This window comes from Centrocercus urophasianus, unplaced genomic scaffold (genome assembly GCF_019232065.1).
Source record: "Centrocercus urophasianus isolate 14NV4802_14NV808 unplaced genomic scaffold, USGS_Curo_1.0 seq_26, whole genome shotgun sequence".
Classification (NCBI taxonomy): Eukaryota; Metazoa; Chordata; class Aves; order Galliformes; family Phasianidae; genus Centrocercus; species Centrocercus urophasianus.
This window is the reverse complement of record NW_024884822.1, coordinates 12,948,232-12,975,224: the sequence shown is the minus strand read 5'-3', so window position 1 is coordinate 12,975,224 and position 26,993 is coordinate 12,948,232. Positions and strand designations below refer to the sequence as shown.

The following is a 26,993-nucleotide window of genomic DNA, read 5'->3' as shown; positions in this document are numbered from 1 at the left end:
GCCCCGTTCCGCGGCGCTGCCGAGCCCCGGGCCCAGCGGGCAGCTCCGCCCCTCGCCCCGCAGTCGCCGGGATGAGAGAAAACAGGGAGAGAAACAGCGACCGCCTGGGAAGCAGCTAGTGCGAAAGTAAAGGGGCAGAGCATGGAGCGGCAGTAATGTTCTGAAGGTAAAGCCACGTTCGTTTGCTCGTTTGTTTTGTTTTGGTTTTCCCCGAGCTGTGGGGTAGTTTTGCAGCAGGAATGGCGTCACTTTATAAAAGTTCGCAGATTTTACTGATTTAGGGGGGTTTTTGGGGGGGATTGTTTTCTTTTTTTTCTTTTTTTTCTTTTCTTTTTTTCTTTTTCTTTTTTTTTTTTTTTTTTAAGTGGGGCTGTCCTATTTGCGATGCAGCCGGGCGAGGTGGCCGAGATCTAAATATAAGCCTGCGAAGACATGTCCCGAGATAGCGACGCCGATAGCAGAGCTATTGTTAACTTTTGGGATTCCAATTAAATCCTGACACGTTAAATATTTATTTAATGTGCGCGGAGACGGGGAATTCTCGTTAACTACGCTAATGGAGTCAGAACAGGGAGAAAGGTTTTTCTCCTACCCCCCTCCCAAACCTACATGGGGACTTCCCAGTCTAACTCGGGGTCTGCGTGCTGAAGCACGGGCTGCTGTATGAACATTAAAGGACAAAACGTTTCAGCTTTGTTTTAGGAGTTATGTTTCAGTTGGTTAAGCAAACTGGAGCATTTATTTTTCCGTTTCTGCAGCTGAATCCAAACATAACATTCCAAAGGATAAAATCTGTTACAAAATAAAACCTACTTAGTGACAGCTGAAGTTATATTCACGGTCTAAAAATGATCGGAAAGCGCCTCGAGAATCCTAACTGTCATTCCCAAGATGCGGTGAATTGTAATTTGGGTTGTGAACTATTTTAGGGACTGTGCCTTAAATGGGCCCTATCTGTGCAGCTGGAGCAAAAAGTCAATGAACTTTTCCTCAACAGTGTGAAACATGGAGGTGTTTCCATTGTAACTGTAAGGCCAACTTGTTCCAGATTTGCAGAAATATAATGTTGAAAATGTATTCTTCAAATGTTGATCTCCTTCCCTGTGTTTACTTTCCAAATGAATGTCAGAGGGCAGTGAAGAGTGGAAGAAGTCCCATCAGAGATAAAGTAGTGATTGAAAAATAACGTTTGCCTGTTGTTGTGAGAAGCTGCTTGGTGATCACCTCATCTTATTGGCTTCTCCCTCGAGTTTTAATTTCTGTTCTTAAAAAAAAAAAAAAAAAAAGTGGAAATATCTTTATAGTGAACGGAAGCAAATAACTTGGGACATGCTGTTCAACACTGCACCATGCTATGACCAGTAGCGCTTTTATTTTATGACAGATATTATTCCAGTTGTATATGTGGGTGTTGATACTGTAGAGGAAAGTATGAAACCCAACTTTTTGGTCACGAGGGTGGGGAAAAAAGTGTCCCACAGTGTGCCACAAAATTTAAACGTGAGTTCTAAAGGCCTGGCATGGCATAATTTGAGGTTTTTTTGTTTTGGTTTTTGTAGCAACGTACCCAGAAGGAGAAAGTCAGGTCCTCTCAGCTGCTCCATGGGAGAGCTTTAGTGCTCTGCATTGCCATCACTAATTGGTGCTGTGCAATCCTCGGGTGATAAGGTGCTGTTAGGAAGTTGTCTTATGAGTAATTAAGTTTAGGTCTAGGTATTATAAAACGCAGTGTCCTCTTGACTGGTCTAAGCCAAAAGTATCTGCATAATGACTGGAGGGATTTAGCCATAGGTATTGTTCTGGCATATACAGTAGGAGGTATTATCTTTACTATCATAGATATAATTATTGTAACAGATCCCTTCTATTTCAGGTTGCTCCTTTTTCCCTTCCTTTCATTTTATTGAAAGGACATGCTGTACCTTTCTTCAGTTTAAAATGCTGATCTTACCCATAAGGAAGAGTTGAGGGTATTTTTGTTTTTTTTTAATCTCTGAGAGTGTTTCTGTTTATAGTATTCAAGCTTCTCCATAGAGTGGGTGTAACCAGGAGAAGAATTTGGTCCATAATGCGAACTAAATTTTCAGTGCTTCCACTATTTAGAGCTCCGCTGTGTTAAAAATAGCTTCCCTGTGGTTTTGGCCATGGAGCCACAAATACAAGTTTTCAGCGCTGAGTTATTGTGGATGTTGGTCCCAACTCTCACTACAAGAAATGGAATTCCAGCTCATGACTGTCTCAACAGATGGCTGTGTTGAATGTGAGCTTGCATGTTTGATCTCCTCGCTGTCCCAAAGACAGGATTTGTCCCACTCAAATTCCAATCACTTTCAGAAGGGAGTGAGCTCAGAAGGCAGAGCTTGGCCTTTGGAGTAAAAAAGCCCTGGGAATAACCGAGGCCATGCTCAGTTTTTCATGAGGTGGTAACTTGGAGGACTGTGCACAAGTGTGGCTGACAGTGGAGGGATGTTAAGCAAGTGGTGGGGAGGTGAGTAAATCTTCAAGAAAAAATAATAGAAACAGTTTTATTTGTAGCTAATATTGAGCACGGTTGACATAAAAGAAAGCTCAGTGATATACGATGTTACATCTTCCCTGTTGTCTCCAGGTTGTTGCAGGCAGCTTGCAAGAGGTAAAGGCTGTCTTTTCTCTGAGTTGAGCAGTGAGGGTCAGACTCCAAAAGGTGTTCTTTTATTGTGAGGTTATGTTCTGGAAATCGTTGAACCCCACAGGTTTAGAAGAATGGGAGTGAGAGTACTGTGTGTCTACTTACTGTCGAAGTAATGATGAGTGGAAGCTAGGAGATAGTCTAGAAAAGCAGCAACGCTGGAAGAATATTCAAAGGAATTGTACCATTTTACATTCTTTTATTTATCATTTCTTCTGTGGGAGCAATGTATAACTTTGTGTTAATCAGCTGGGACATTTTTTCCATTCCTCTGGGAAGGTTTCCGCCTCCCATTCTGAGAAGCAGACTGAACTTAGCAGTATTTTGCCCTGACCAAATGCTGTGCATAGGTTTCAGTGGTAAAGGGTTCCTGCTTTGATAGGGACTTTGCAACAGGTCTCAGGGTTCTCAGGCAAAGCCTTCTATTCTTGATTACTTCTTAGGCATCTTAGTCTTCCTACGGTGTTCTGTTGCCCTTCTTAGGACTTTGACTTTTTTTGTCAGGTCTTTTGACATTTATAAGTTGAATGGTGTGTTCAGTTTTGAACCTTTAGCTGACTCTCAGATCTGTCATCTCAAATACCATCTCTAAGATATTCACATTTTTATTCTGTAGAGCGTGACAAGACACTGTTGATTTGAATTGACAAAACCTCTACACAATGTCTTTGTTTCAAACGTCTTAGAGATGTAGCAGTACTCAGTTACCTGTTTGATCTCATTTATCCTTTCAGTTTAGCTAAGAAAAGCTGGCAGCTTTAAACTTGCTTGGGAGTGTATCTTTGGCTTACCTGCCCTCCCTGATCTACAATTCCATGTTAATGTCTTATATCTATAGCTTCAGGAAACAAGAGTAATCCTTCCCTCTCCTTCTTTGTATTGCTTTGTGAGTTGAGTAACGTAAGATTTCCAGAAGTGTGGCTGTAACAATAACAGGGAACTGAATGGCCACGAGCCAGCTAGCGTAACTTTGCAGCAGCCCACATCACCAAAGGCTTAAACACTTCTCATAAATAAACACTCCTAATATATTTCATCCAGACACCAAGCTTTTTTTTTTTTTTTTTCAATTAGATTTAACTTTCTTAAATGTGTGATGTGATGTACACATTTGTATTGCTTTCTTGTTGTGAGGCAGCCACTTACCATCATTGTGCTGGCACTCAGCGTGCTGTACGTTGTGAGGTTATTTAAGAGGACCAAATGGCCAGTGTGAACATTACCTTCCTTTCCCCTGGCTCTGCTTAAACATAACGCTCTTTTTCTGCCTCAGAAACGCATGTAAAGGTATGTATAGTATGTTAGCCCCTCCTTAGCCTTTCCCACCCTGAAAATTTTCAAACAGGGATGGCACGTTCCTCTCTTCACTGCCAATAAAAGAAATAAATAAATAAAAAATTCCTTTCACGGCATTTTCCCCTCCCCCCCATTTCTTCCCAGCTGACAGCTGTGAGTGTAACTTTCAGGAGCTATCCTATCCAATTCCCCTCATTCTGTTTTTGAGTTGGATTTGGTTTAAATACGCAAGTCATCTTTCACACTGCAGGGTTTTTTTAAACATAGCAATGAAGTGGCTTTGCCAGTGCAGGTGGAGATGCAGCAACTTTGTTTGTTTGTTTTGAATGTATGTGTTATAAAAAAAATAATTCCCCCCTCACGTCAATTTAGAAAGTTGTCTGAGAATCATTTTGAATAATGCAGTCATCTCAGAAGTGACAGGAAGGCCAAAGTTTCATAATAATAAAGCTTTTTTTTCAAGATTATTTCCTTATAATTCAAACAATCTATTTGATTTTCAAACTCTTTCAAACCAAACAAAAAATCCTATTAACAAATGGAAGGATCATATTCAAAATGTAGCGAGAAAATCAAAATAATGTAATTTAAGAAACTTATTGAACTTCGTGGTTGCTTTTCAGCCGTGGAAGTCCTGATACAGAGTGGGGCAATTTTTCAGTTGATTAGTTTGTACTTTGATCAGACCGTTACAGCTAGCTCCAACATAAACATGTACAGCAGCTCAGGTTTTATGAGAAGACAGTTTTCTGTCCTCACTGCCATTAGGCTGTGTGCAAAGGAATGTGAGACAGGTAGTTGTACTTCAGTTGATTTTACAAAGCCAGAGGAAATGCGTAAAGATGTGTGCAGTTGTCTCTGCGGAATCTGAACACACAATTATAATTAAATTGTTGAGGTAATAAGAAGGTTAGCTGGTTATTTTTTCCTGAGATGATCGGAGTTGCATGTCTGTATTTTGAAGACACCAGGTTTGCCAGGGCTAAAAGAGGACTGATGGATTCATCAGTTATGAAATTCACGAATTTCCTGAATTCATAAAATCCCTTGATTTCTGGAAACTACGTTCAGGATGCCTTGAGTCTACTTGCTGCAAGCCTTTTATTGAGCTTTTTGTTACGGGAGTACACCTGCTGAAGTACAGCAGTAGAGATTTAAGTGACAAAAACCATGTATATTGTAGACAGGCATAAGTGGTGTTAATTTTCTTGTCACCTTAAGGGTGTACAGTCTTGGATCATTAGATGGTAAATGTAAATTAGCCTTTACGCTGCCCCGCTGACTAGAAGAGTCAGTAATCTGTGACAAAATGACAAAGAAAAGGAAAGCTGTTTTTGCAGCTGGTAGATTATGCAGACAATTTTGGACTAGGATAATAATAAATATATTGTGCTTAAGAGCCAAGTGCTTTCAGAGGAGCGGTGCGCTGCAAACAGACATGCCTGACTTGCCAGTAGTTTTAAACTGAGAACTTTGCACAACTCAGTTTTAGAAAACTTGCAGTTTTCTCTGTCCTCTCCCATATGCTTGCATGCACACCTGCAGTGTTCTTGGTCATTAGAATTCTAGTACCTCTGCAGGAGGAAGCACATCAGGCCTCTGCCTTGCAGCCTTGCTTGACAACATACAACTGTTTTGTAACTTCTTTTAATAAGAGAACATTTTGTTTTGTGGAGACATGATGGCTGGCACATGAACAACACCTAAAATGCCTGCTGCCAATTTGTTGTTTGTTACTTGGTTTATTAATTAAGTTACACAAAAGATTTGGAAAAAGACCAACAGTTGTTTTTTGTTTCTTTTTTGTCCCGTATTTTGGACTGCCTAGCCAGAGGAGAACAATTGCTGGTGCAGAGATGCATGAGAGTCCCCAAAGGAGGTTAGCTCTGTTCTTTCACTAAACTAGACTGAAGCCATACACCTTCACTGTTGTCATAAATTTTAGTTGAGATATCCTGTTGGTCTATTCATTGAACTCTGTATAGATCTGATCAGAGTACGCCAGTGCTAAAAACTTCTGTTGGCTTTAAAAACAATCAAAAGCCACATGGTTTTGAACCAGAAAATAATTTCCTAAAAGTGAAAACATGTTTGAAATTGAAACTTCAGTGCACTGAAGTTGGCTCACTGGATTCTTTTTCTCATTTCTACAACCTTTACCTTCCTTTTCTTTAGTTTTTTTCTTAAGTTACATAAATAAAGCATTGCGTTTCATGTGGTTTCTTGCTGGCTTAATTATGTAACATACAAAATGTAATGTCTAGATGCAATCACTTTTCATTTGCCTGTTTCTAACGTTTTTTTCAAAACAGTAATTTTTTAGTACCAAGATTCAGTTGGCACGCCGGATACAATTGATAGAACAGATTTTTAATGGCTGGAAGTTGGTGTAGTTACATGTCCTGCAAGAGATAAAAATTTGTATAGAAGTGATGGTTTGGCCTAGTATATCCTTCCTATGGGATATTTTTGCCACAGGAAGTAACTTTTCTCTAGAAATTTATGTAGTGGATCAGGCTGGGATTCAGCTGAGCTCAGCAAAGTGTCTGGAAAGACCTCTGGTCAGCCTCCTTTCAGGCACCTTTGGATTATGAACTAGTTAGTAGTCTTCCTGTAGAAAGTTTCCTCTTAAAATCACTCTGTGGGCTAAAGTGTGAAATACTTTGCTCTGTTTGAGCATCTTCTTTTTACCCACACAAAGATAAGCTTCTCAGCTTATCAGTGCCATCAGTTTGGGCCTTGGCAGTACATTGTGGTGAGCAGTTCAACTTGCAGTGCAGAGCACATCTTTCCGTGCAAGTCTCTAGAGCCTCCCTGCCAGTCTGTCCTTCTAAGAGGCTTTTGCATGGAAAACTCTTTTTTTTTTTTGTTATTGATTTCAGTGGAAATATGCACATTCTTTAGTTCTAGCTGAAACCAAGGGTTTTGGTATTCTTATCTTCTGTGGTCTGTTGACGGGAATGTCAAAAATTGAAAGGATGAAGTCACGGTCTGGAACCTGAGACCCTTGTATCCATCGATTTACATAGTTTAAAATGCCACGAGATAAACAGTTAGCTGGCAGTGTGCTTGATCAAGGTCAGGCATTGCTGTGGCTCGCAGGAGGTGCTGGCCAAGCAGCTCTGTGCCGTGAGCTGCTCTGCACTTCAGCACGGAGCTGGGAGGAAGCAGCAGCCATTTCCACAGCATGCAGCAGGGGCTGCGAGATAAGTTGTTTGTACAAAAGTCCTGATGCATGCACACCTCTGTGGAGCCGTTCCTAACGCTGCTAACAGGTTATCCCAGATCTTTACACTTTTACGGTCACGATGAGATCCAGCTACTTGCAAGCTGTACCTCAGAGCCGCACATAAAGCTCAGGGACGCACAACATCCCACAGAACAAGGCCGGTGCCTGGCCCTGGGGAGCAGATGGGGCTGGCTCCCGTCCCGCAGCGTGCCTGGCTCGACCTTCGCTAGGCCTCAGCTCTGCATTCCTCTCCAAGAGGTTCGTGTGGGGCAGCACGGAGCTCAAGGAAAACTTTTTATTCCTCCATCTTGAGGTAAATTACGCTCGGGACAACAAAACGTGAACGCTTGGATGTGAGTTTTTTTGTTATTATTTTATTTTATTTAGTGGCTACTGGGAACGACTACCACCGAGCCCTTCCGCCTCTCTCCCCCGCCTCCCCCCCCCCCTCAGCGCTCCTGCCCCGGCCCTTCCCGCCGCGTCCGCTTCCTCCCGTCCGTCGCGCGGGGCGGCAGCGCGCATGCGCCGCGCTCCTCATCCCGCCCGCGCCGTCCCCCCGCCCCGGTTCCCCCCGCCCTTCGCGCACATCCGGGTCCCGGCGCTGGCCCCGCCGGCGCCGCCGCGCCGCTGTCCCCTCCGCGGGTGCCGCATAAAGTTTTGTTGAGAGCGGGCGGCCGAGGCCCAACCGCCGCCTCCAGCTTTAACGGACGGAGGCCGGGAGGCCGCCTCGCTCCGCGCCGGGTGGGTCGGGGCGCCCCGAGGGCAGCCCGTGGGGGGGCGGCGGCGCGGCCGGGCTGGTGGTGAGGCGGGGGGGGGGGGGAGCCGCGGCCCGCTGGGAAACTTTCTTCCTCTTTCCGTTCCCCCCGGGGGGGGGGGGGGGGCCCTCTGGGGGCGCGGGGCCGCTGAGGGGATCGCGCTGCCGGCGGGGGGCGGCCGGGCCGGGTTGGAGGCGGCAGGGGGGAGATGGGGCAGCCCTGCTGTGTGCCTGAATGGAGAGACGCGGTGCTGCAGTGCTAACGAGAGGATGGGCAGTTTCGTGTTTGTTTGTTTGTTTTAAATATACGAGAAACTTTGTTTTTAAATGGTCTTAAACTCCGGACAAACGAATGCGTGGAGTGATAAATGCCCGTGCTCCAAGCGCTTTGGTTAAGAGGCACTTTCTTGCAGGCACACTTTTCCAACCCAGAGTTCGGCCTGTACTGCCAGCTGCTTGGCAAAAGATGGATGGAAAAGGGCAAGTTTTGTTTTCTGGGGGCTGTAAAGTTAATAGGAGGAAATACGGTCTTGTGGTTAAAGCACAAGACTGGGAATCAAGTGATCGGTGTCCTCCTAATGGAGTTTCTGATAGCAGTTTGAGCAAATCCAGTGAGCCTCAGGAAAATGAAAATGGATTTCCCACAGGCTCAGTGATAGTTGCTGAATCTCTAGGTGGAATCTGTGGGTTTATAGCTGGCATTCAGTGAGTGATGGGAGTGTTCTGCTATAACTAAACTTGTGAGGAATAACTGTCAGCATGAGCACTAGGCTGTAAGTTTTGGGCTGGGAAATGAGATCGTCAGCGTGCTGTGGCTTTAGATGAAATCTGTGTTAATTTTCAGGTAATTTGTCTGCCATATGTGACTTTAAAGTTGTGAGGAATGAAGCTGGTACTGTGTGCTGTGCTTCTCAATGATGGGAGTTGTGCACAGAGTGTCCTTCCAATGCTCTGAGGAATTGGAATCCGATTGAAGAGGAAGGATAGAATGGTGCAGACGTTTCACTGTCACGTGCCCGTGCTGTTCAATAGCTGTAATACTTTATGAAGTTGGCAGCTGTTGGTACTGGAAGTTAATAGAAGAAGCAAATAACTTAATTGAAGATGTTTCATAATTAGTGTGTGTTGTAACTTCTGAGCGCTCTGTGTAGGGTGTTGCTGAATTTAATGTCTTAATCCCTACTGTTTGATAGTGGTTTACTCTTACATCTGATATTTAAATTTTGTTCCCTTGGTCTTGAAATTGCTGGTAAGTGCTTAATGGCACTTATTTTTGAAAACAAAATCGCAGCAAACCTTGTTTTTGCTGGAGTTCATGTCCCCAAACCTTTAGTTTTCTTTAAAATATGGAGAAGATACACTTGAGGAAGGAATGTTCTTGTTTTGTTCTTTTTTTCCAAAAGAATTTCCTAGTGGAAGCCCAGGAACTGCACAAGATGGGCAGTCATGGTAGGGGTGAGAAATAGAAAAAGAGGATGAGTGGCTTCCTTTGCATTTTTTTCTCTCTTGATCACAAAAGGTCACAGCAAAAGGCTGTACAGCGATTGTGCTGCATGCAGCTGCACTGGGTCCTTTTTGTTGGAGGTTCAGAGTTTTAACCTGTGATGAACCTGAAGGAATTGTAACTTTGGGCCCTATGCTTCTTGGTTCTTGTTATGAAGTCCAATTCTTCATCCTGCAGCTTGAATAGATAATCTCTTTAGCAAAGTTTTCAGGATGGTACAACATTATCTGAGCTGGAAGAAATTCCATCTCTCAAGATAGCGTGCTAATGCACTATTAAGTGTAGTTTATATTTCTGTAGTTTGTCTAATGGCCTTTGAAAATTATGCAGTGATCTGTAATGCTCCAGAGGACACTTTTAATTTCAGTAGGATGTTCTCTGTGTTCTGTTTATGGCTCTCTAGAGAAAACTCTTAAAAATCCTTTGTTGCCTTTGCCAAACTGTGTACCTGCAGCCATATTGCTGTGGCAATTCAATACAAGCCTGTATTCCTTCCTTCACTGCCAGTTAAATGCTTCATGTTGATTCAGACACATTTCTTTTACTGTCTCTGCTAGCTTTGTTAAAATCAGTTTGAATGTGTTTTTTTTCTTGGAAGGTCTTGAGATAATTTTTTTTATAGTGGCTGGTTTGTTTTGTTGAAGGAGAGCAGAATTAAAAGATATTTGTTAGCTGAGAACACTTGAGGTGTTTCACGACTAACACTGATAAACAACTCATTCCAGACAAATTGAACAGTAGTTGAGGACTTCAGCAGTTATCATTAGTCACAGTGCAAGTTCCTGTGCTGTTTTCTGGAAGCCTTTTCAGCGGTGCTCCTGTGACCACGTAGAAAAGTTTGGCTGGCACTTCAGTGTGCTTGACCAGCGTGGGTTGGCAAGGTGCAGGACGCCGTCTGCCAAGTCTGTATCCCTGCTGACCTACCACCAAGGCTGCGCCTGCCAGGACTGTCATCCTTGACAGAGGATCTTTGTCAGAATTGCTGCTACTGATCCACCAACTATGAGGTAGTGTCTCTGAATTCTGGGTCAGTGGATGTCACAAACTGACAAATTTAGAATACTTCGCCATTCATTCATTCTGTGCAAGGGGGGAAAAAAAGCTTGCTGAATTACTATTGTCAGTGTCCCCTCCAAATCCTGTAGCTTTTGTAAACTTGTCACAATCTTAATGCAGTTCAGTTGGAATGGAAGTGTATACACTCACACACAACTTTATTTTTTTCCCATCTTTTAAAGCTTTATGAATGTCCGTAGCCCCTGCTTTTAGGCTTTTTGTTGGCAATTCACATATTCAGTGGCAGTGTTTAGGATTTTATTCTTTAATGAAGACCTTTACATGAGCAGCCAAATTTTTGTAAAGCTTTGTTAATTTCTGCATGTATTTTAGGGCATTTGGAAAGTGTGTCCATAGGTATGGCCATAAGTATGTCCAATTTTTCCCACTTCTTTTTTTTCCCAGATGGAGTATTGAGTCCATTTTAAACACTGTTTGCTTGGCCTTGTCTACCAACAGTGGCATAAATTTTTGTTGTCACACGTAGTGAAATGTAACCACGTCCTTGTATGTGAATTTAATTGAGAAAGGGATACCAGCTTGTAGTTATCTGCTGTGGTTACAATAGATCCTGAATATCCTTAAAAATATGAGGCAGTGTGAGGGCTTGACTGTCAGAAGTACTTCCTATGATAGATGATGACATTTTTCAGCATAACGCTTCTGTTGGAAAATGCCAGTTAGCTGAGAGAGCAAATGTTTCTGGTGAAATACTTAGAAGAGGGATTCTGGTTCTCGGGTTGAATTTGCAGCTTTTGAGAACTGCGAAGTCGTGCAAGTAGAGCAGTTTCAGACACCAGGCCCATGCAGGCATGTGATTTTTCTTTTCTAAATGAATGTGTTAAGAAATAGGTACTACCTTTTTTCAGGCTTGGAAAGGCTGGTTTTTTGCTCCTTCTGACTCCCCCGCTCTGTGTCACTCTTTAACTGTTTTTGTTGTGGTGCAAAATGAGTTTTCAACTTTCTGTTCTTTGGTCACATTTTCTCCTGCGGTTTCCTTGGCATCGTTTGGAAATCGAGGTGCCTTTGAAATGCTGTGGGGTTCTAGTGAGCTCTTTGTGTTTGGACCACTTTCGTGATACAGATCACTTACTATCACTTGTTCTATTTTATTTTTTTCAGTGAGTTATAAGAAGACTAAGAAAAACCGAAATCATCACCTTTGTTATCTGAGCTGCATGGTTTTTATGATATCAGTTCTGCCATGTACTTGCATTCATTACTTGCATCTTGGGCTTGGCCTCACCATTTTTGTTTCTTTGAAGAGTGCTGGTTAAATACTTCTCAGCTGACAAGAGTTACATGCTTCATTTTTTTTTTTAAGCTGTGCTAGATGCTGTGCAGATGTGGAAATGAACAAGTACTGTGTGAGAAAGCCATGTCTGAAGTTATAAATGCATTTTTTTTTGTTTGGGGAACCAGTCAGAGTTAATAAAATTTTTGAAGGTATCGGGCAATTCTTTTCTGGTCTTGTTTACATGTATTATTAGTTAGAATACGTTGCCTTATGAGGCATGTTTAAAGCAAAGAAGTCCTGTGCTAGTATAAAAGCAGCAGTGTTTCAGTCAACTGGATGTCCCCTTAGATACACAAGTCCAGTTCTGATGGAAGTACCACAAGTTCCTTGTTGGTATCCTCCATAAAATCTCTTTTCATCTTTTACTTACCCCAGGGGACGTGAATTAAACAAATAGTTGATAATATTCTTAATGACTAAGGTGTCGCATAGGATAATTAAAGGAAAATATTTTGTGTTCCAAAGCTGTGGTGATGGTTGGGAATTATTGCCCAAGTTCTTAAGTGTGACCTGAGGATTAATTTTAACCTTAATATGCAGGGGAAAAATATGGAGCTAGTGCTTATACTATGTTTGTCCTCAAGAAAGGACTAATTTAATGCCATTGCATTTAAAAGGAAAAAAAAAAGGATCTGACTGAAACCAGGTGGATGTACCAGCTTGTGCTTTTGGACAGTTGTAAGAATGTACTGATGGCTGGATATATTGTAACAAGCTGTAATTGAGGGTTTTGAGCTTTCTCTTTGTGCATGTGGGGTGTTGGTATGTGCATGGACTTCAAACACTGAAGCATATCAAGGTTGAAGGGGTCAGTTTGGTTAGGCACAAAAACTGACTGCAAAACGGTTTGGACTGGCAAGTCTGAAGCAATTCTAATAAACTACCAATTGTGGGACTGGTTAAAAGGGCTGGTTTGTTTATGTTATGAAATTGAGTCTCCAAGCAGTTTCTAATCATGTGCAGTGAAGTTCAGCTTTCAGACTGAGTCTGATGCTACAGGAAGCTTTCTTAATTTGCAAACAAGTAAATTAGGCTGGAAAAGAATAACACTTGTGCATTTGAAATGCACGCTTAGTGTTGACAGCAGGAAAGGAAGATAATGTAGTTGTTAACCAATTTATGCTTCTTATGGGGTGATGGACTACTTGATTAATGGTACTTAAAATTCAGATCTTGCAGCTGGGAAATTCTGTGTTTGGAATAGGAGGCAGTAGTCTAAGAGATGCTCAGAAGAACTACCAGTATTGGTGAGCTGTGCTGTTAACTTGCTTTGTTTGTAGTTAGTTGGCTTGATGAGGCATTAAGAAGGGATTCACACAACTAGTTCCCTTCCATTTGCTCTACTCTTTAGTAGGAAGTATCAGCAATGTCTGCCCCAAAGTCTTACGGGATGCAGCCCCCGCTACCTTTAGTTTCTATCCATTCAGATCCCTCTTGAGCCATCTCATGCACTACTGTACTCTGCAACATGGTTTCCAACTAAGATTCTCATTCTACTTCCACCTAAGGAAGTTATTGCCTGCTGATTCTTGAGGTGCAACAGTGTGAGCAATTTATGAGACACTATGAAGGGAAATGTCGCTCTTTAAAGCATGTTTTTCTGCTCTCTCATCTTACAATGTTGTGCTGCTGGTAATGCACATGTCTAAAACCTTGGGAGAAATTGGTTGTAAATGTAGATGATCTGGTGAAGCTTGTAAACGTCATGATTATATAGAAAGCTGTCAGTCATGAGGTGCTGGGATTGCATCAAATGCAAGTAAATGTTCCAAATGTGCTTTATGCACCTCATGTGGAAATGTTAAAACTCCTGAAGAGTTGTAGCTTCTACGTGAAAATGTTTTGATTCCTGTGCATAAATGCCCAAAGCCATGCTTTGTGACCTTAAATGGCTCCAAAGAAGGGAAGACTTTGTCGACAAATAATTTATGAATCTTTTTAATACCGTTCTGGTATTTTTTAATGAGAAAACTATAAGTCTTCCGTGTTTTTTGTTCCAAAACGAACTTCTCAGAGGCCTATGACGATGGTTTCAGTGTCACTTATGCTTCTGGAAGCCTGTCAGCAGTTTGTTGCTGGGTTTCTTTTTCCCCACGCTGCTCTAGAGCAGGTAAAAATGCACTTCAGAAGAGTCTAGAAAGCAGCATGGGTGGCTGGTGTGAATTTGCTGCAAGCATTCGTATCATTTACAGCTTCTTCACTATCATTTTTCAGTGCTTGTATGTAGAATTTTTATTTTTTTGTGAGGTTGCTCCAGGAATCCTTGTGCTGCTAGGCTTTGCGTTTGATTGGGATTCTGACTAACAGAAAGTTTTGAGAGCAGATTTTTTTCTTTAATTATTGTTTACAGAGACAAAGTCATTTCTCAAAATTCTCTTGACTTGCCCTACAAATACCAATTACTGTAGGGAATTGCTTTAGTAGAGCTATTGCAGCTTTCTTTGCTTCCAGTTAGCTTGTTTATTCTGAGTATAGTCGTGTGTAAATGATGTTGAAACGATATACAGCCTGTAAAATTTCATTCCTTGCTATTGCATGTCCTACTGCATTTGAAATACTGAAGGAAAGAAAAATGCACGTGATCATAGAAGATGGGGCAGTTGTAATGGAATAGATCAGCTGCAAGAGCTAAGAGGCGTTTATTGAAATCTCTTTGGAGCTTAACTTAACAGCAGGATTTCTGCCTCCGTGCTTACAATTCTTTGAAAGCATACTTAGAAAACAGCAGTTTTTAATTGTCATCTCGTTGGCCTAAGATTCTAGGTGGGTTCATTTCCTTTGTAGGGGTGTGAGCAGCTTCTGAAATCTTGCAGAATGTACCCAAGGCTTGGAAGTAAGTTAATTGTGACCATAAACAGCTTTTACTTTTTAGAACGCTAAACTTTTATCACAATAAAAGAATAAATTTAGTCTGGTTTTGGCCAAGTTTATCTCCCTTTATGTATTTCTGTTACTTTGAAGGGTGAAAAGGTTCTCATGTGGAACTAAACCTACGTTGGAGGTTGGCCATGTCCTGATTTCTTCAGAAAGTCGGTGAAACATAATTTAAAAAAAAATAAGAAAGCTTCTTTTCTTTTCATTTTTGCAGTGCCCGCTTCTAAGGACCAGGTGGGGCAGTGGGAAGCATCAGACTTTTTAATTTCTCTTTGTTTTCATTGTGTTTGTTGTTATCTTCCATTTCTTTCTGTATTACTGAAAAGCTGAAGGATCAAAGAAGTGCTGGTGGGGCTGAGCTAGGAGTGAAATATGTTTTGTTTTTTTCCTGTGAAAGGTTGGTTATAAAATTTCAAACCTGTACTCTTCATCACAGCTGAGTGTCTTTAGTTCTCTTCCCCACTTCCCTCACCTTCTGTGGCATAAAATCTGGAATGGTTGTATGTGGGACAGCATAAATGAGGCCCAGAGGGGTGTGCTGCATCTTTTATTGGAGCTGCTTACTATGTAGTTTGGTGTGGGCTTGAGCTCTCAGTGCAATACCAAAGTACAGTAAATGAGTAGGGTTAGTGAAAGCCTTTTTGTTCTTGTTATTCTTGTTAAGGTACCCATCCATGCCTTTAAGTGTGTTTTTAAATGTCTAAATGCTTGGAAAAGCCTTATCAGAAACTCAGTCAAAGGTGGGAAAAGATAGCCTTAATTAAATGCAGGAATCGAAGGGAAGCAGAGTAAAGGTTCACAGACCTTCATGTTAGCCCTTTTTCACTTATGTGCACATTTGGTGTTTCAGGGTCCATTAGGTTTTTTAATTCACCGCAGTTTATCAAAAGTTGAGAGACAATGTTGTTTGGCAGTTCTGTAGCAAGAAAGGAAGCATCTTTTGTTATTGACATCCTTTCTCTTAGCTCTGCTCTTGCTTTTTGCCAGCTGCTCATTGTCTATACTTGCTTATTTAGTATTCACAAGAGATTTTACAAGTTCTTATCAGCTCTTTGCCACAGGACATCATTTCCTCTTGTCATCGTTACTCCTTAATTTGGGAGGGGGGATGGTGTGTGAAGGGTGTACAGGAGAGCCGGTGAGTGGCAAAAACACCATTCATGAATCTGCTTGGGGTGCACAGCCTTGTTTTGTTTCTTCTCTCCTTTCTAAGGCAGTTCATAGCAAAGGTCACATATCCAGTGCTTGCTCTGCCGTGCTCCCCCCTGCTCTTTTCTGGGGAAAGGAAAACGATTTTTTTTATTTTTTTATTTTTTGCCAAAAGCTAAAAATATCCAGTGCTTCAAATATTCTTCTTAGAAGATATAAGGAAGTGCAGCATAAAAATAGCTGTAGCTGAAAAGATTGGCCGCAGTTCTGAATGGCTCAGAAGGGATTGATTTGGGGGGCTTCATGCTCTTTAAAAATGATGGAGTATCTAATTGGAGCTCAGGTATTTGAGCTGTAGTGTTTTCTCCTTTTCAGAAATAAAGATCTATTTGTAAGGCTGATTACTTCTCTGGAGCAGTGTCTGTGGATCCTGCTACTTCCACCATGACTTCTGCTTGTTTCTGGTAGCAGCTTTGTATCTTCAGGTGAAGCTCTGTGATATAAGACAAATATCTTAAAGCAGATTTCCTGTTTGTTTTCAGCTCCTTCCAGAGTTTCCTTCTGAAGAAGTGTTTGGACATTAATGTTGACAGAAGCCATGCAGTCTCTTTGATCCTCTAAATGTCTCTTTTCTCACCTATTAGAGATGAATAGATGGGAACTCTGGTAATGTTTTCCTATATTCAGCTTTAGGCAGAGATTCTAGTAGGGTAGGAGGTTTGTTACGACAACTAGAGTTAAAATGAACATTCTTCTAATAGTATCTTTTTTTTGTTCTACGTTATTATTTACTTGTTTACTAATTGCTTGTTTACTCGTCTTCTTGATAGAGCTAAATTGGAAGAGTTGATTGTTATTTTTGAAGTGAAGACTTCATCACTGACGTCTATATGTTTATTTGTCAGCGTCCGAGAAGTAATACAGCTCACCAGTGGCAATAACTGCCTTTGGTATACACTGACATTTATTTGAAAACAAGAATTAACAAAAAAAAGGCAAAACCCAACGAGTCTTTTGAAGACGTGTGTCAAATGACGTCAATGGCCAGTTTGTTCTCCTTTACTAGCCCAGCTGTAAAGCGTCTGTTGGGCTGGAAACAAGGAGATGAAGAGGAAAAATGGGCGGAAAAAGCTGTTGATGCTTTGGTAAAAAAGCTGAAAAAGAAAAAAGGTGCTATGGAAGAACTGGAGAAAGCTTTGAGCAGTCCAGGACAGCCCAGCAAGTGTGTTACCATCCCTCGTTCTTTAGATGGACGACTTCAGGTTTCTCACAGAAAAGGCCTTCCCCACGTAATTTACTGTCGTGTCTGGCGTTGGCCTGATCTACAAAGCCATCACGAGCTGAAGCCATTGGATATTTGTGAGTTTCCTTTTGGATCTAAACAGAAGGAAGTCTGCATCAATCCTTACCACTATAAGAGGGTGGAGAGCCCAGGTATGTTTGAGCGTGGCTATCAAACAAACAAATAAAATCCCCAGGAATCACATGTTCTTTGCATCAGTACCATGCGATTAACCTAACTTGGTGTATGGGGAGGTTTCGAAGAATAACGTCTTCAAAAGTGAATTTTTTCTTCTGAGGTTATGGTGAGACGTTGTCCATTCCATACCAGCTGTTTTTCCTTATGGTAAAACATGGCTTTCCCACAGATCTTTAAAGACTGCTACCTGTAAAGTTAGTGGCAAAGTCCTCATTTGCAATAAAGAAGGAAGGCAGTGATCAAAAGTCTCTGCATCTCTGTTGCAACTGACTGTTGTCTGCAAGTGCTTTAGCACTTGAAGTCTGAATTCCAGACTTCAGTGCTCCTGAATTTGAAGGTTGAAATCCCAACTTAGCAATACTTACGTATTGTATTATATATTATATATATATATTTTGTCTTCAGTGAAAAGGTTTAGATGTAGCTATGTAGTTTGACTAGTAATATGGACTGAATTTCCATCTGTACTGCTTTTGTAATACGCAGAGTGGGTTTTACACTTCTAAACCAGTAGTTTGTTGTGCACTACATGTGAACTGCTTTGGTGTTTTGTAATTTAAAAAGTTGCTCTCAATTGCATGAAATGTAAGTGTATTTCTGCTCTGTTTTTCTGCAAGACTGGAGTGTTAGTCCTTCATACAGAGAGAGGGGTTGGTGGTACAACAGATTAATGCTTTCCTCCATGCACATTGGTATTGAAATTTTCATGGTGAGCAAAATTGCACGTTGTTTATATCCTTTTCCTTCTATCTAAGTGGTTTGTTTGGTTGGGTTTTTTTGTTTGTTTTCCAGTTCTACCTCCAGTGTTAGTGCCTAGACACAGTGAATTCAATCCACAGCACAGTCTACTCGTTCAGTTCAGGAACCTAAGCCACAATGAACCACACATGCCACATAATGCGACGTTTCCAGATTCCTTCCAGCAGCCCAACAGCACTCCATTTTCCATTTCACCAAACAGTCCCTATCCACCTTCTCCAGCCAGCAGCACTTACCCAAGCTCCCCAGCTAGCTCTGGACCATCTAGTCCATTTCAGCTACCTGGTAAGTACAGCCTAAATGTGAACTTAATGGAGAGATTTTATTGCAGTACTTAGCTGCTGTGATACTTACAATAAATTGCTTTGTTTGCATTTTAAGGAATTTTAATCCTAGTTTTGTTGCTGGTCAGAGTTGACTGTCATTGTTTTGTCTTTCCAAACGTTCTCTGTCATGTATACTGTAGTAGTAAAATACTTTGCACAGCTTCAATATAAGATAATTGATGTGTGCTTTAGAAGAATGTCTAGCAATGAAAGAAAGCAGATGGAACAGTCCAAGCAGAAAGTTTATTAATATTCTTCTCTGGAGAATACCTAAATATAGCATTTAACTGAAATAAAAAATAACTCTCAATAGGAGAAACTTAAATACTTTGAAAATAATGGTGGGTGGGAACTAAATGGAAAGAGCAAAGGAAAGAAGGTCTTGAATCTGCCTGGTTATTGCTGTGATTTATAAAGCTGAGAAGGTAAAGGATTAAAGAATACATTTTTGCAGGAGCTCAGAGGCCTTGTTAGTGTCCATTCTACATGGTATCCCTCCTCTTGTTGTGTGCAGGTTCCTGCAGACCAGGTGTTTTAACCTCTCTTGTTGAAGGCTGTTTTACTGTGTTTACAACTCAGCTGTAAAGCGCAGAAATAAATAGTCCACGTTGTTGAGGTTTATTTGCTCTTTTTTTTTCTCTTGTGTGTAGCTGATACTCCACCTCCTGCATATATGCCCCCTGATGATCAAATGGGGCAGGATAACTCTCAGTCTATGGACACAAGCAATACAATGATCCCTCAAATCATGCCAAATATATCTACCAGAGGTAAGTTGTATAGTATGATGCAGAAGTAACCTTGTTTGGCTTCTTAATACTCGTAATCGAATTGAATGTATAACTTCAAATGGTGCAGTAAATCTGTGCTGGTAAATTGAAGCAGTACAAAAAAAAAATGGATTTGCAACAGCAAGAACTAAGAAACAAAATTTGCTGTGCTCATCTGCCTCTTGCTTTTAATGTGTAGTGTGGCTTAGTGTAAGTTGAACTTTTTCATTTGCTGCTATTTTTACCTGCTGTCAGAATTGTATATGCACAAGGGCACTGAAAATTATGACCCAAAATACTAATAATTAAAAAAAAATTGAAAATGAAAAAGTAGACAGAAGAATCATGTGTCACCTGATATCATAATCATCTGAATCTTTTGTGTAGGATTTTCTTTTTGCTTTATATCTGCCTTAAAACAGGAAAACAAAATCAATGGTCTAGCAGATATGTGTGAAAGTAAGTTAAAATCATTAAGATTTTAATCAAGAGACTTGCTCTTGCCCATCACAAATAGTGACCAAGTTGTTACTTACCTATTGGTATTTTGAAATGCTTACAGTTTCAGATGTGATGTGTTAAATTTTATGTAAACTGCCATTTCCATTTTGCTTGTTTTCAGATGTTCAGCCTGTTGCCTATGAAGAACCCAAACACTGGTGTTCGATTGTGTATTACGAATTGAACAATCGTGTTGGGGAGGCCTTTCATGCATCTTCTACAAGTGTCTTAGTAGATGGGTTTACAGATCCCTCCAATAATAAAAACAGGTTCTGCTTAGGTTTGCTCTCAAATGTTAATCGCAACTCAACCATTGAGAACACTAGACGACATATTGGGAAAGGTGAAGTTTCATTCTGTTTTGTACACTTACAAAGTTAATCCTTGCTTTTACTGTTACTGCTTTTATTTATGAGTAGTCATTGTAGCGTAGTGCAGAGATATTGAAACAGTTTGTGATTTATCTTCCTCTCTAATATCTGAAGATATTTTTTCTGTGTGGATTGGTTCTCATCGATCTAGGAGTTGCATAAGTCTTTTTCTTTAGCAGTAATGTAAGAAAGTACTTGTATTTTACAAACTGTTGTTGTAGGGGCTTTTTTGTTACAGTCAGTGATACTCTGTATGTAGAAAGCTTTATTTCAGCACCAACAAACGCACAGGACTTCTGAAATCCTGTATCTTCTGCTTAAACACTTCATGCTGCTTTAGAGTGTATCAGAGTGCTGGTTCTTCTGTTCATGGAGCATATTACACTGCTGTCTGCAGTATGTTAATATCTTGCATAAGTTGGCAGCGAGACTTTGAAGTGCTAATGTAAAACTGCAAGGGCTCATTTGTCTGAGTGAATCCATGGGTGTGTTTGTGTGTGGGAGGGATTCCTGGAGACAGCAGGTTGTGCAGGATCTTCTAGTTTTCCCATAATGTTTGGCTGATAGCACGTAGAGATGCACAGTGTTCATCTTTGATGGAATGTGCTTGAATTATCTTAAAATGCAGTGCTCCTTTTCTGAGTACCTCCTTTTTCATAATTAAGTCCTTGAGAAGAAAACCTGCCTTCTCTTGCGTGTAAGAGACATTTTTTAGCACATAAAATCATTTGTTATGTTTGAACTCCTGTTTTCTTGATACAACTCACTATTACTGCTGAACTTCAAGGCTTGTAATGTCTCTTAGAAGGCTTTTAGGTAGAAATTAGGCATGGCAAAAAATTGCAGTTGTTCTGGAGACCAAATACACCTTAATATTTGTTAGAATATTAAAGTAGATGCAGTTCCTTTGTCTGAGAAGAGGAAATGGTATCAAGTGAGAACAGCAGACTTTTGGGAGCTGAATGGAGGTAGGGGAAAGGCTGTGTGAGCTTCTTTTGGTTTGAGTTACTGCTGTGGCTGGTACTAGTGGACAAATGTTACGTATCCACTGGAGAAGGTAATAAATCTAAATTAGATCCAAAATCTTGTGGAGTATTGATCTCAAGAAAATCTGGAGCTTTAAAATGTCTGTGTGTTTAGTACTAATTATTAATCTAAAGCTTTGCTTTACAGTAGCAATTCTGAGTACAATTAAGATTGTTTTGGTATACAATATTATTTATGGCTTTTTTTTGGAGAATCTTGTGATTTTTTTGCTGCCTTAAAGCTACCTGCTTCTAATTTCTCAGCTTTTTCTGCACAAGTATTGCATTGCAGGAGTAAATGACCTCTAATTATACACTGGATTATTTTTGAATTACCAGTATTCTTCTCAGACTGCTGGATGTATTTTGCTTCTTTTTAGCTCCCCCAGTAGGCTTATACCCAAAAGAATTTAGCAGCAGGTGGTAGTTGCCCTTGTCTCTTTAAATAAACACGATTGTGTAGTGAAAATGTGTTTTTGCACACCCCAGATTTTCTGCCAGCTGCTTATAGTAGGTCAAGCCAATGGTTCCTCTGTGTGAACTTTGTCCCACCTTAGTCCCAAGTGGATCTAGCAGTGTTCACAACAGTTGTTGCTGTCTGAAAGATCAGCTGGCATCTGTTGACTTGCTGGAGCCTCATATGGCAAAGCATGGAGCAGTCAGCAGGGCATTTAAGAAAGCTTACCAAAGTGAGCCACATCTCAGGTGTGTGACTGTGACGGGTGGAGGAAAGGGAGAAGGTCTGGCAGAAAGAAGGCAGGAATCTCAACTGAAGTACCAGTGAGAGTCTGTGTTTGAGCACTGAAGGGATCAGTGGGTGGCTTTTAGACATGTTGAATAAGATGTAGTGCTCTAATAAGCCATTCATAACAGAGGAGGGAATAATTTATATGCATAGCTGAATGCAGACAGTGGTGACAAATCTAGAGCCTCCCTTGATTTTTAAGGTCCGTAAATCCTGATATTGGTTAAGTTGTCCAGGTAGTTGGACGTGCATCTTTTTTTGCTTGATAAAACGTGCCAAAAAAGTGAGCAGGCTGCAGACACGCTTTCACATTTCTGTCTATCCCTGCTGCTGAGAATTTCGTTGGAATTCCCATAGGCGGAAGTTACCAGTTTATAAAGCTGCAGTTTTAAAATCTGCCTGAATTCTCTAGGAAACTGGCTTGGAGTAAATGTTGGTGTGTGGAAGTAGGATTTTTTTTTGTCTCTTCTGTAATTGACGAGAGAAGGACATCTAGTGGTTGATGTGTAACGAAGCTTGTATTTTGAAATGAGAAACTGTTACCCTGTGGGCATAAGACAAAACAGCTTTTCTGAAAAGCTCTTCAGACAGAAAACTGAGTTGCCTCTGATTTCAAGGGGATTGTATTAAGTACTGTATTTTTGGAGGGGAAAAAAAAATTAATGCTTTTCTCAAACTTTGTTTTCAAGGAGTTCATCTCTACTATGTTGGTGGGGAAGTCTATGCTGAGTGTTTAAGTGACAGCAGCATATTTGTACAGAGCAGGAACTGCAACTACCACCACGGCTTTCATCCAACAACTGTATGCAAGATTCCTAGTGGATGCAGCCTGAAAATCTTTAACAATCAGGAATTTGCTCAGCTTTTAGCTCAGTCTGTCAACCATGGATTTGAAGCAGTGTATGAGCTCACCAAAATGTGCACCATTCGAATGAGTTTTGTAAAGGTAAACAAATTATTTTGAGAGGCATTTAAGCTTACTGTGGATTTCAGTAGTCAGCAGACTGTGCCAATGTAACAAAGCTATTTTGACCTCATACGAGTCTTTTCAATTTAAAATATATTGGGAAGGTTAATTATGGAAAGGGAAATTGATGCAAGAAAAGCACAGCTTGTCTTGTTAACTATTGCCTGTATTTACTTCAGTATTCAGGACATGATTTTAATCATTGTAGCTACTGTTAAATTACGAAGGGAGGTCTGGACTTGTGCACTGAAGTTGAATGAGCAAAGCTAGCTAACTACACAACCCCTAAAAAAGCCAGTGTGGGTAAAGAGGAGCATAAGTGATTACAGAACAGGTGTTCAAACTTCAGACACTTCATATAAATAAAGATACATAACCGCATTTTCAACGTGGAGAAAATACACTGTTTAACAGGACAGTTTGACATTACAGATTTATTCTCATAGTAGTGTTTCCTCAAATTGGCTGCCAGTTTCAGATTTAGCTTGAAGTTCAGGCTTGTGCCATCCAGATTTTTTGTCTGTTGGTTTTTTTCATCTTGTCCAAAAAGAAAGCTTGAAATGATGTGTTCAGAGTTAAAGTGAAGTGTACTAGGAAGTCTTTATACCACAGATATAAATAGACTTGTTGAAGTCAGTACAAATCACTAGATCTTGCCTCAGGGTACCCCAGCTGTTAAATACTGAGTATACAAAGAGCTGCTTTTCTGAAATTGTTGAAATTTTATCTTGCCAATTGTGATAAATGCTGTTCAGATGGAGTGTGTGGAGGAAGAAGTAGAAAAGAACTGTAGCTAGATCAAGGAACTGCTTTGGAGTCAGCAGTCTGCTCTCCAAAGGAACTTGGATGGTGATGCTGGGCCTCTAGCAGGGAGGACTTGATTGAGGCTTCTGGGTGCAGCTTCTCTGCCACTCCTTTCTGACCTGCTGATTTTTGTTTTCTTGAGATGATAAGAATTGTTTAGATTTTGAGTTAACTTCAGATAAATTCCTTAGATGATGACTGTCTGCTAGATGCAGGCATGTTTTCTTGATTGATAACGTGGTGTTCATTTTTTGTAGGGGTGGGGAGCTGAGTATCACCGACAAGATGTCACGAGCACCCCGTGCTGGATAGAAATTCATCTTCATGGGCCCCTCCAGTGGCTGGATAAAGTACTTACACAAATGGGTTCTCCTCTTAATCCCATTTCATCTGTTTCATAGTGTTGAAATTCCATCTTCAGCCTTATTTTTAGTGAACTTATTCTAATTCTAGAGAAACTTCCAGCGTGGATACTGTGAGCTATATGGAGAATGGATCTTATGGTTTTACTTTCTTTTTTTTTTTTTTAAATCCCTTTGTGACCAATTCCATTGTGTATAGCTGAGCAGTTTTACATTTCAATTTGTTCTTGTGATGCTTAAGTGACAGTTGAGCCCTAAGGGAAAAAGAAAAAAAAAATCTATTGGAAAAATTCAGAACGCTTTTCCCCTCCTTGGAGTAGAATTTAAACAGGCATATGTCTTAACTGGAAATTATTTTTTGTCCTGTAGGGGCAGAATGATGAAGACTGACTTCAGAAAATAAATACATATCATAGTTCATTGTTTTTTTTTTAATGTTTATAAAAACGATTGAACATGTGCAGCTCCAGCTTGCAAGCTGTATTTTTAGTGTAGTTGCTTAACAAATTAAGTTTGACGTCTGTCATAAAGAAAATTAGGCTTTATTATGGCTAATTTGCCTAATTGAACAATGTGACTTTCTTTAAATGTACACATGAAATATACTTTTTACAAATGTCGGACTGGTGTAAAAACACTTTGTCTATTGGAAAATGCTGTCATAAACACATTGTATATGAATGCAGAATAGCAGTTCTTAGTCTTTTCCCACTTCAGTTTTGTACTATTGCTTTTAACCACCATTTTAAATAGTAACTGATACAAGGTAAACATCTTGCACGTTTCTGGAGTAGTGATTTTTGTTTTTCTTTGACTTACACTCATGCCATTTGGATGTGGTTGCCAAGGCCTATTTCTTTTTAGGTACCCTGCTCTATTTTAACATAAACACTAGTATTTGTAAATGGCAGTGCCTTGCTATTTTTTCGAAGGAGTAAGTTGTTTTTTTTAATTTTCTTTTTGGTGTTTTAGCTGTTTATTTTGCCTGTCTGGAATTGATCTGTGTTAAGCCTTTTAATCTCTCAGTAGTCATTATGCAGTATTAGTGATTACACTGTATTTAATTCACTTTCAGTATGAGTTTGAGTCTCTTTGAAGGCTGCGAGTGGCTTAGCAAATTAGTAAATGAATGCAGAAGCTCTTCCTTCCAGATCATGTAATTTAATACAGGCCTGTTGTTAATGACCAAAAGCAATCACTTCTTTTGTAGGTGAAACAGTGATTCTTGAGCCTGTTCTTAGCGACAGGTGTTCGGTCAGAATACTTGTAATTGGCAGCTTTATGGAAATCAAGGACTGCATTAGTATGAAATGTATCTTTTTGTAAGGAATTACATTGCCTCTGCTGTTGTATTACTCAAACACTGTACTAAACACTAAAAGAAATCAGCTCAGTAACATACGCGTAGTTTTCCCCTGTAAAAGTAAAAACGATTGAAGGAACATTCTAAGAGAATTAGAAGTGAGTTATACAAAATCCATTTGCATGCAGAAAAAGACCTACTGTTAGTTTTAACTCCTCCATTTTCCTGGATATCTTTTCAGGACAGGGTGCAGTGTCTGGGGGAGAGACTGAAACCTCTGAAATGCAAACACTTATTAAAAGATGTGCTGCAGTTAACTACTGCAATCCTGAGACGTTGATTGCTTACACAACTTCTTTTGTCTTCTATTGAATGACATTTTCTGCTCAAATGTGGAAATCATGCATTATATGGTACCTGAGTAAGAGATCATAAAGGAAAAAAATTGTTTACGTGTCATTAAAATGTTTCTTATGAAATGCCTTAAAGGAATAAACTGTAACACTTCTGCAGAACCCTCATGTTCTCTTGTACAGGTATTTCTGTAGTACTTGGTGATTTTATTGTTGGTTTGTTGTCTTTTTTTGTTGTTGTTCTTGTTGGTTTTTTTTTTTTTTTAAAGCAATTTCTTCAGTGTGTGTTAAAGCGAATGTGCATCTTCAGGAGAAGGGAGGAAAACAATATTTGCCACTCACTTCTGGGGTCTTCTCTTTCATTCTTCGAAACAGCAACCCTGTTGACTGAATAAGATGCAAAGTCACTTGGCCACAGGATCAGGCTTCCCATTTTCCTCTCCCCGGGCCCGACTTCTATCAAGTTGCTGAATATGTATATTTGACACTACGGATATTTTTCTTGACGAGCTTTTAAAATGAATGTCTTGGCACATTGGATCAAAGAAAGATCTCAGTTGTAGGTACAAGCTTCTGCTTTATCCAAAATGTTTTTCACCCGGCTTCACCTCCGCTCACTTGTTTGGATGCGGCTGACTAAAGGACTGAAGAATGGGCGCTGGAAGTAGGTGTTTGCAAGTCAGAGCTGCTGTATTGTGGTTAGATTGGCTACCCATGCAATGAAGCATAATTTCTGCAGTGCTCTCTAGCTAACCCACTTCTGATGCTGTCATTAAGTATTAAAGTACTCTGGCATTTCTGTGCTTGTGTACATACTCTTGATCTGTAATATATGCAGTGCTGAGGTTATCCTTGCGGCTGCTGATTTTGCCAGGGCAGGCTTGCAGGAGCAGACCAAGTAAACGATTTGCCTACGCTCTGCTTTTCTGTTCTTTTTAAGTAGGACTTATTTTTGAGAGCTTCTTGGTTGATGTGCCTACTGGTTCATGGTGTTCCTGATCGCATTTGGTTTGTCTGTGCTGCCGATGGAAAGGTGAGATAGTGCTGCATGGATAAGTTGGATGAGAACTGTTTGACACTAATTACGTTTTAAGTGTAGTGATAACAGAGATTGCTGCTTCTGTTGCAGCGTGCTTGTGTGTAAGTCACTTTATCTAGATGGAGGGATGGAGAAATGAAATCAGCCAGTAGCGTGGTAGTGGAAGATGAAGCATTATATATAGCCCAGCTTAGACTAAGTGTTACTCTGCAGCAAAAACTGTTTTGGCTTTTATAAGTGTAAGTATTTTCTTCTTTTAAGGCCTATTTCTACTTACAATCAAACACAGCACTAATTAACAGCTTTGACAATACCAGCAAGGAGCCTGGAACAGGCATACACTGAAGTTCTTTCTGGGTTT

At 40.4% G+C, this 26,993-nt stretch overlaps 1 protein-coding gene across 2 annotated transcripts; it reads left to right on the top strand.

Annotated features, from left to right (window-relative positions):
* Window positions 1–45: 45 nt before the first annotated feature.
* SMAD5 (SMAD family member 5) lies at window positions 46–26,392 on the top strand. 2 transcript variants are annotated; one of them, XM_042826251.1, is made up of 7 exons: window positions 46–166; window positions 16,658–17,261; window positions 18,100–18,351; window positions 19,043–19,162; window positions 19,785–20,006; window positions 22,494–22,750; window positions 23,833–26,392. In XM_042826251.1, exons 2-7 carry the CDS (start codon window positions 16,859–16,861, stop codon window positions 23,974–23,976), a joined length of 1,398 nt encoding a protein of 465 aa, XP_042682185.1. In that variant the 5' UTR covers window positions 46–166; window positions 16,658–16,858; the 3' UTR covers window positions 23,977–26,392. The 2 variants fall into 2 exon arrangements, with proteins under 2 accessions (XP_042682185.1, XP_042682184.1); XM_042826250.1 differs by lacking the exon at window positions 46–166 and adding an exon at window positions 7,831–7,934.
* The last annotated feature ends 601 nt before the right edge of the window (window positions 26,393–26,993 follow it).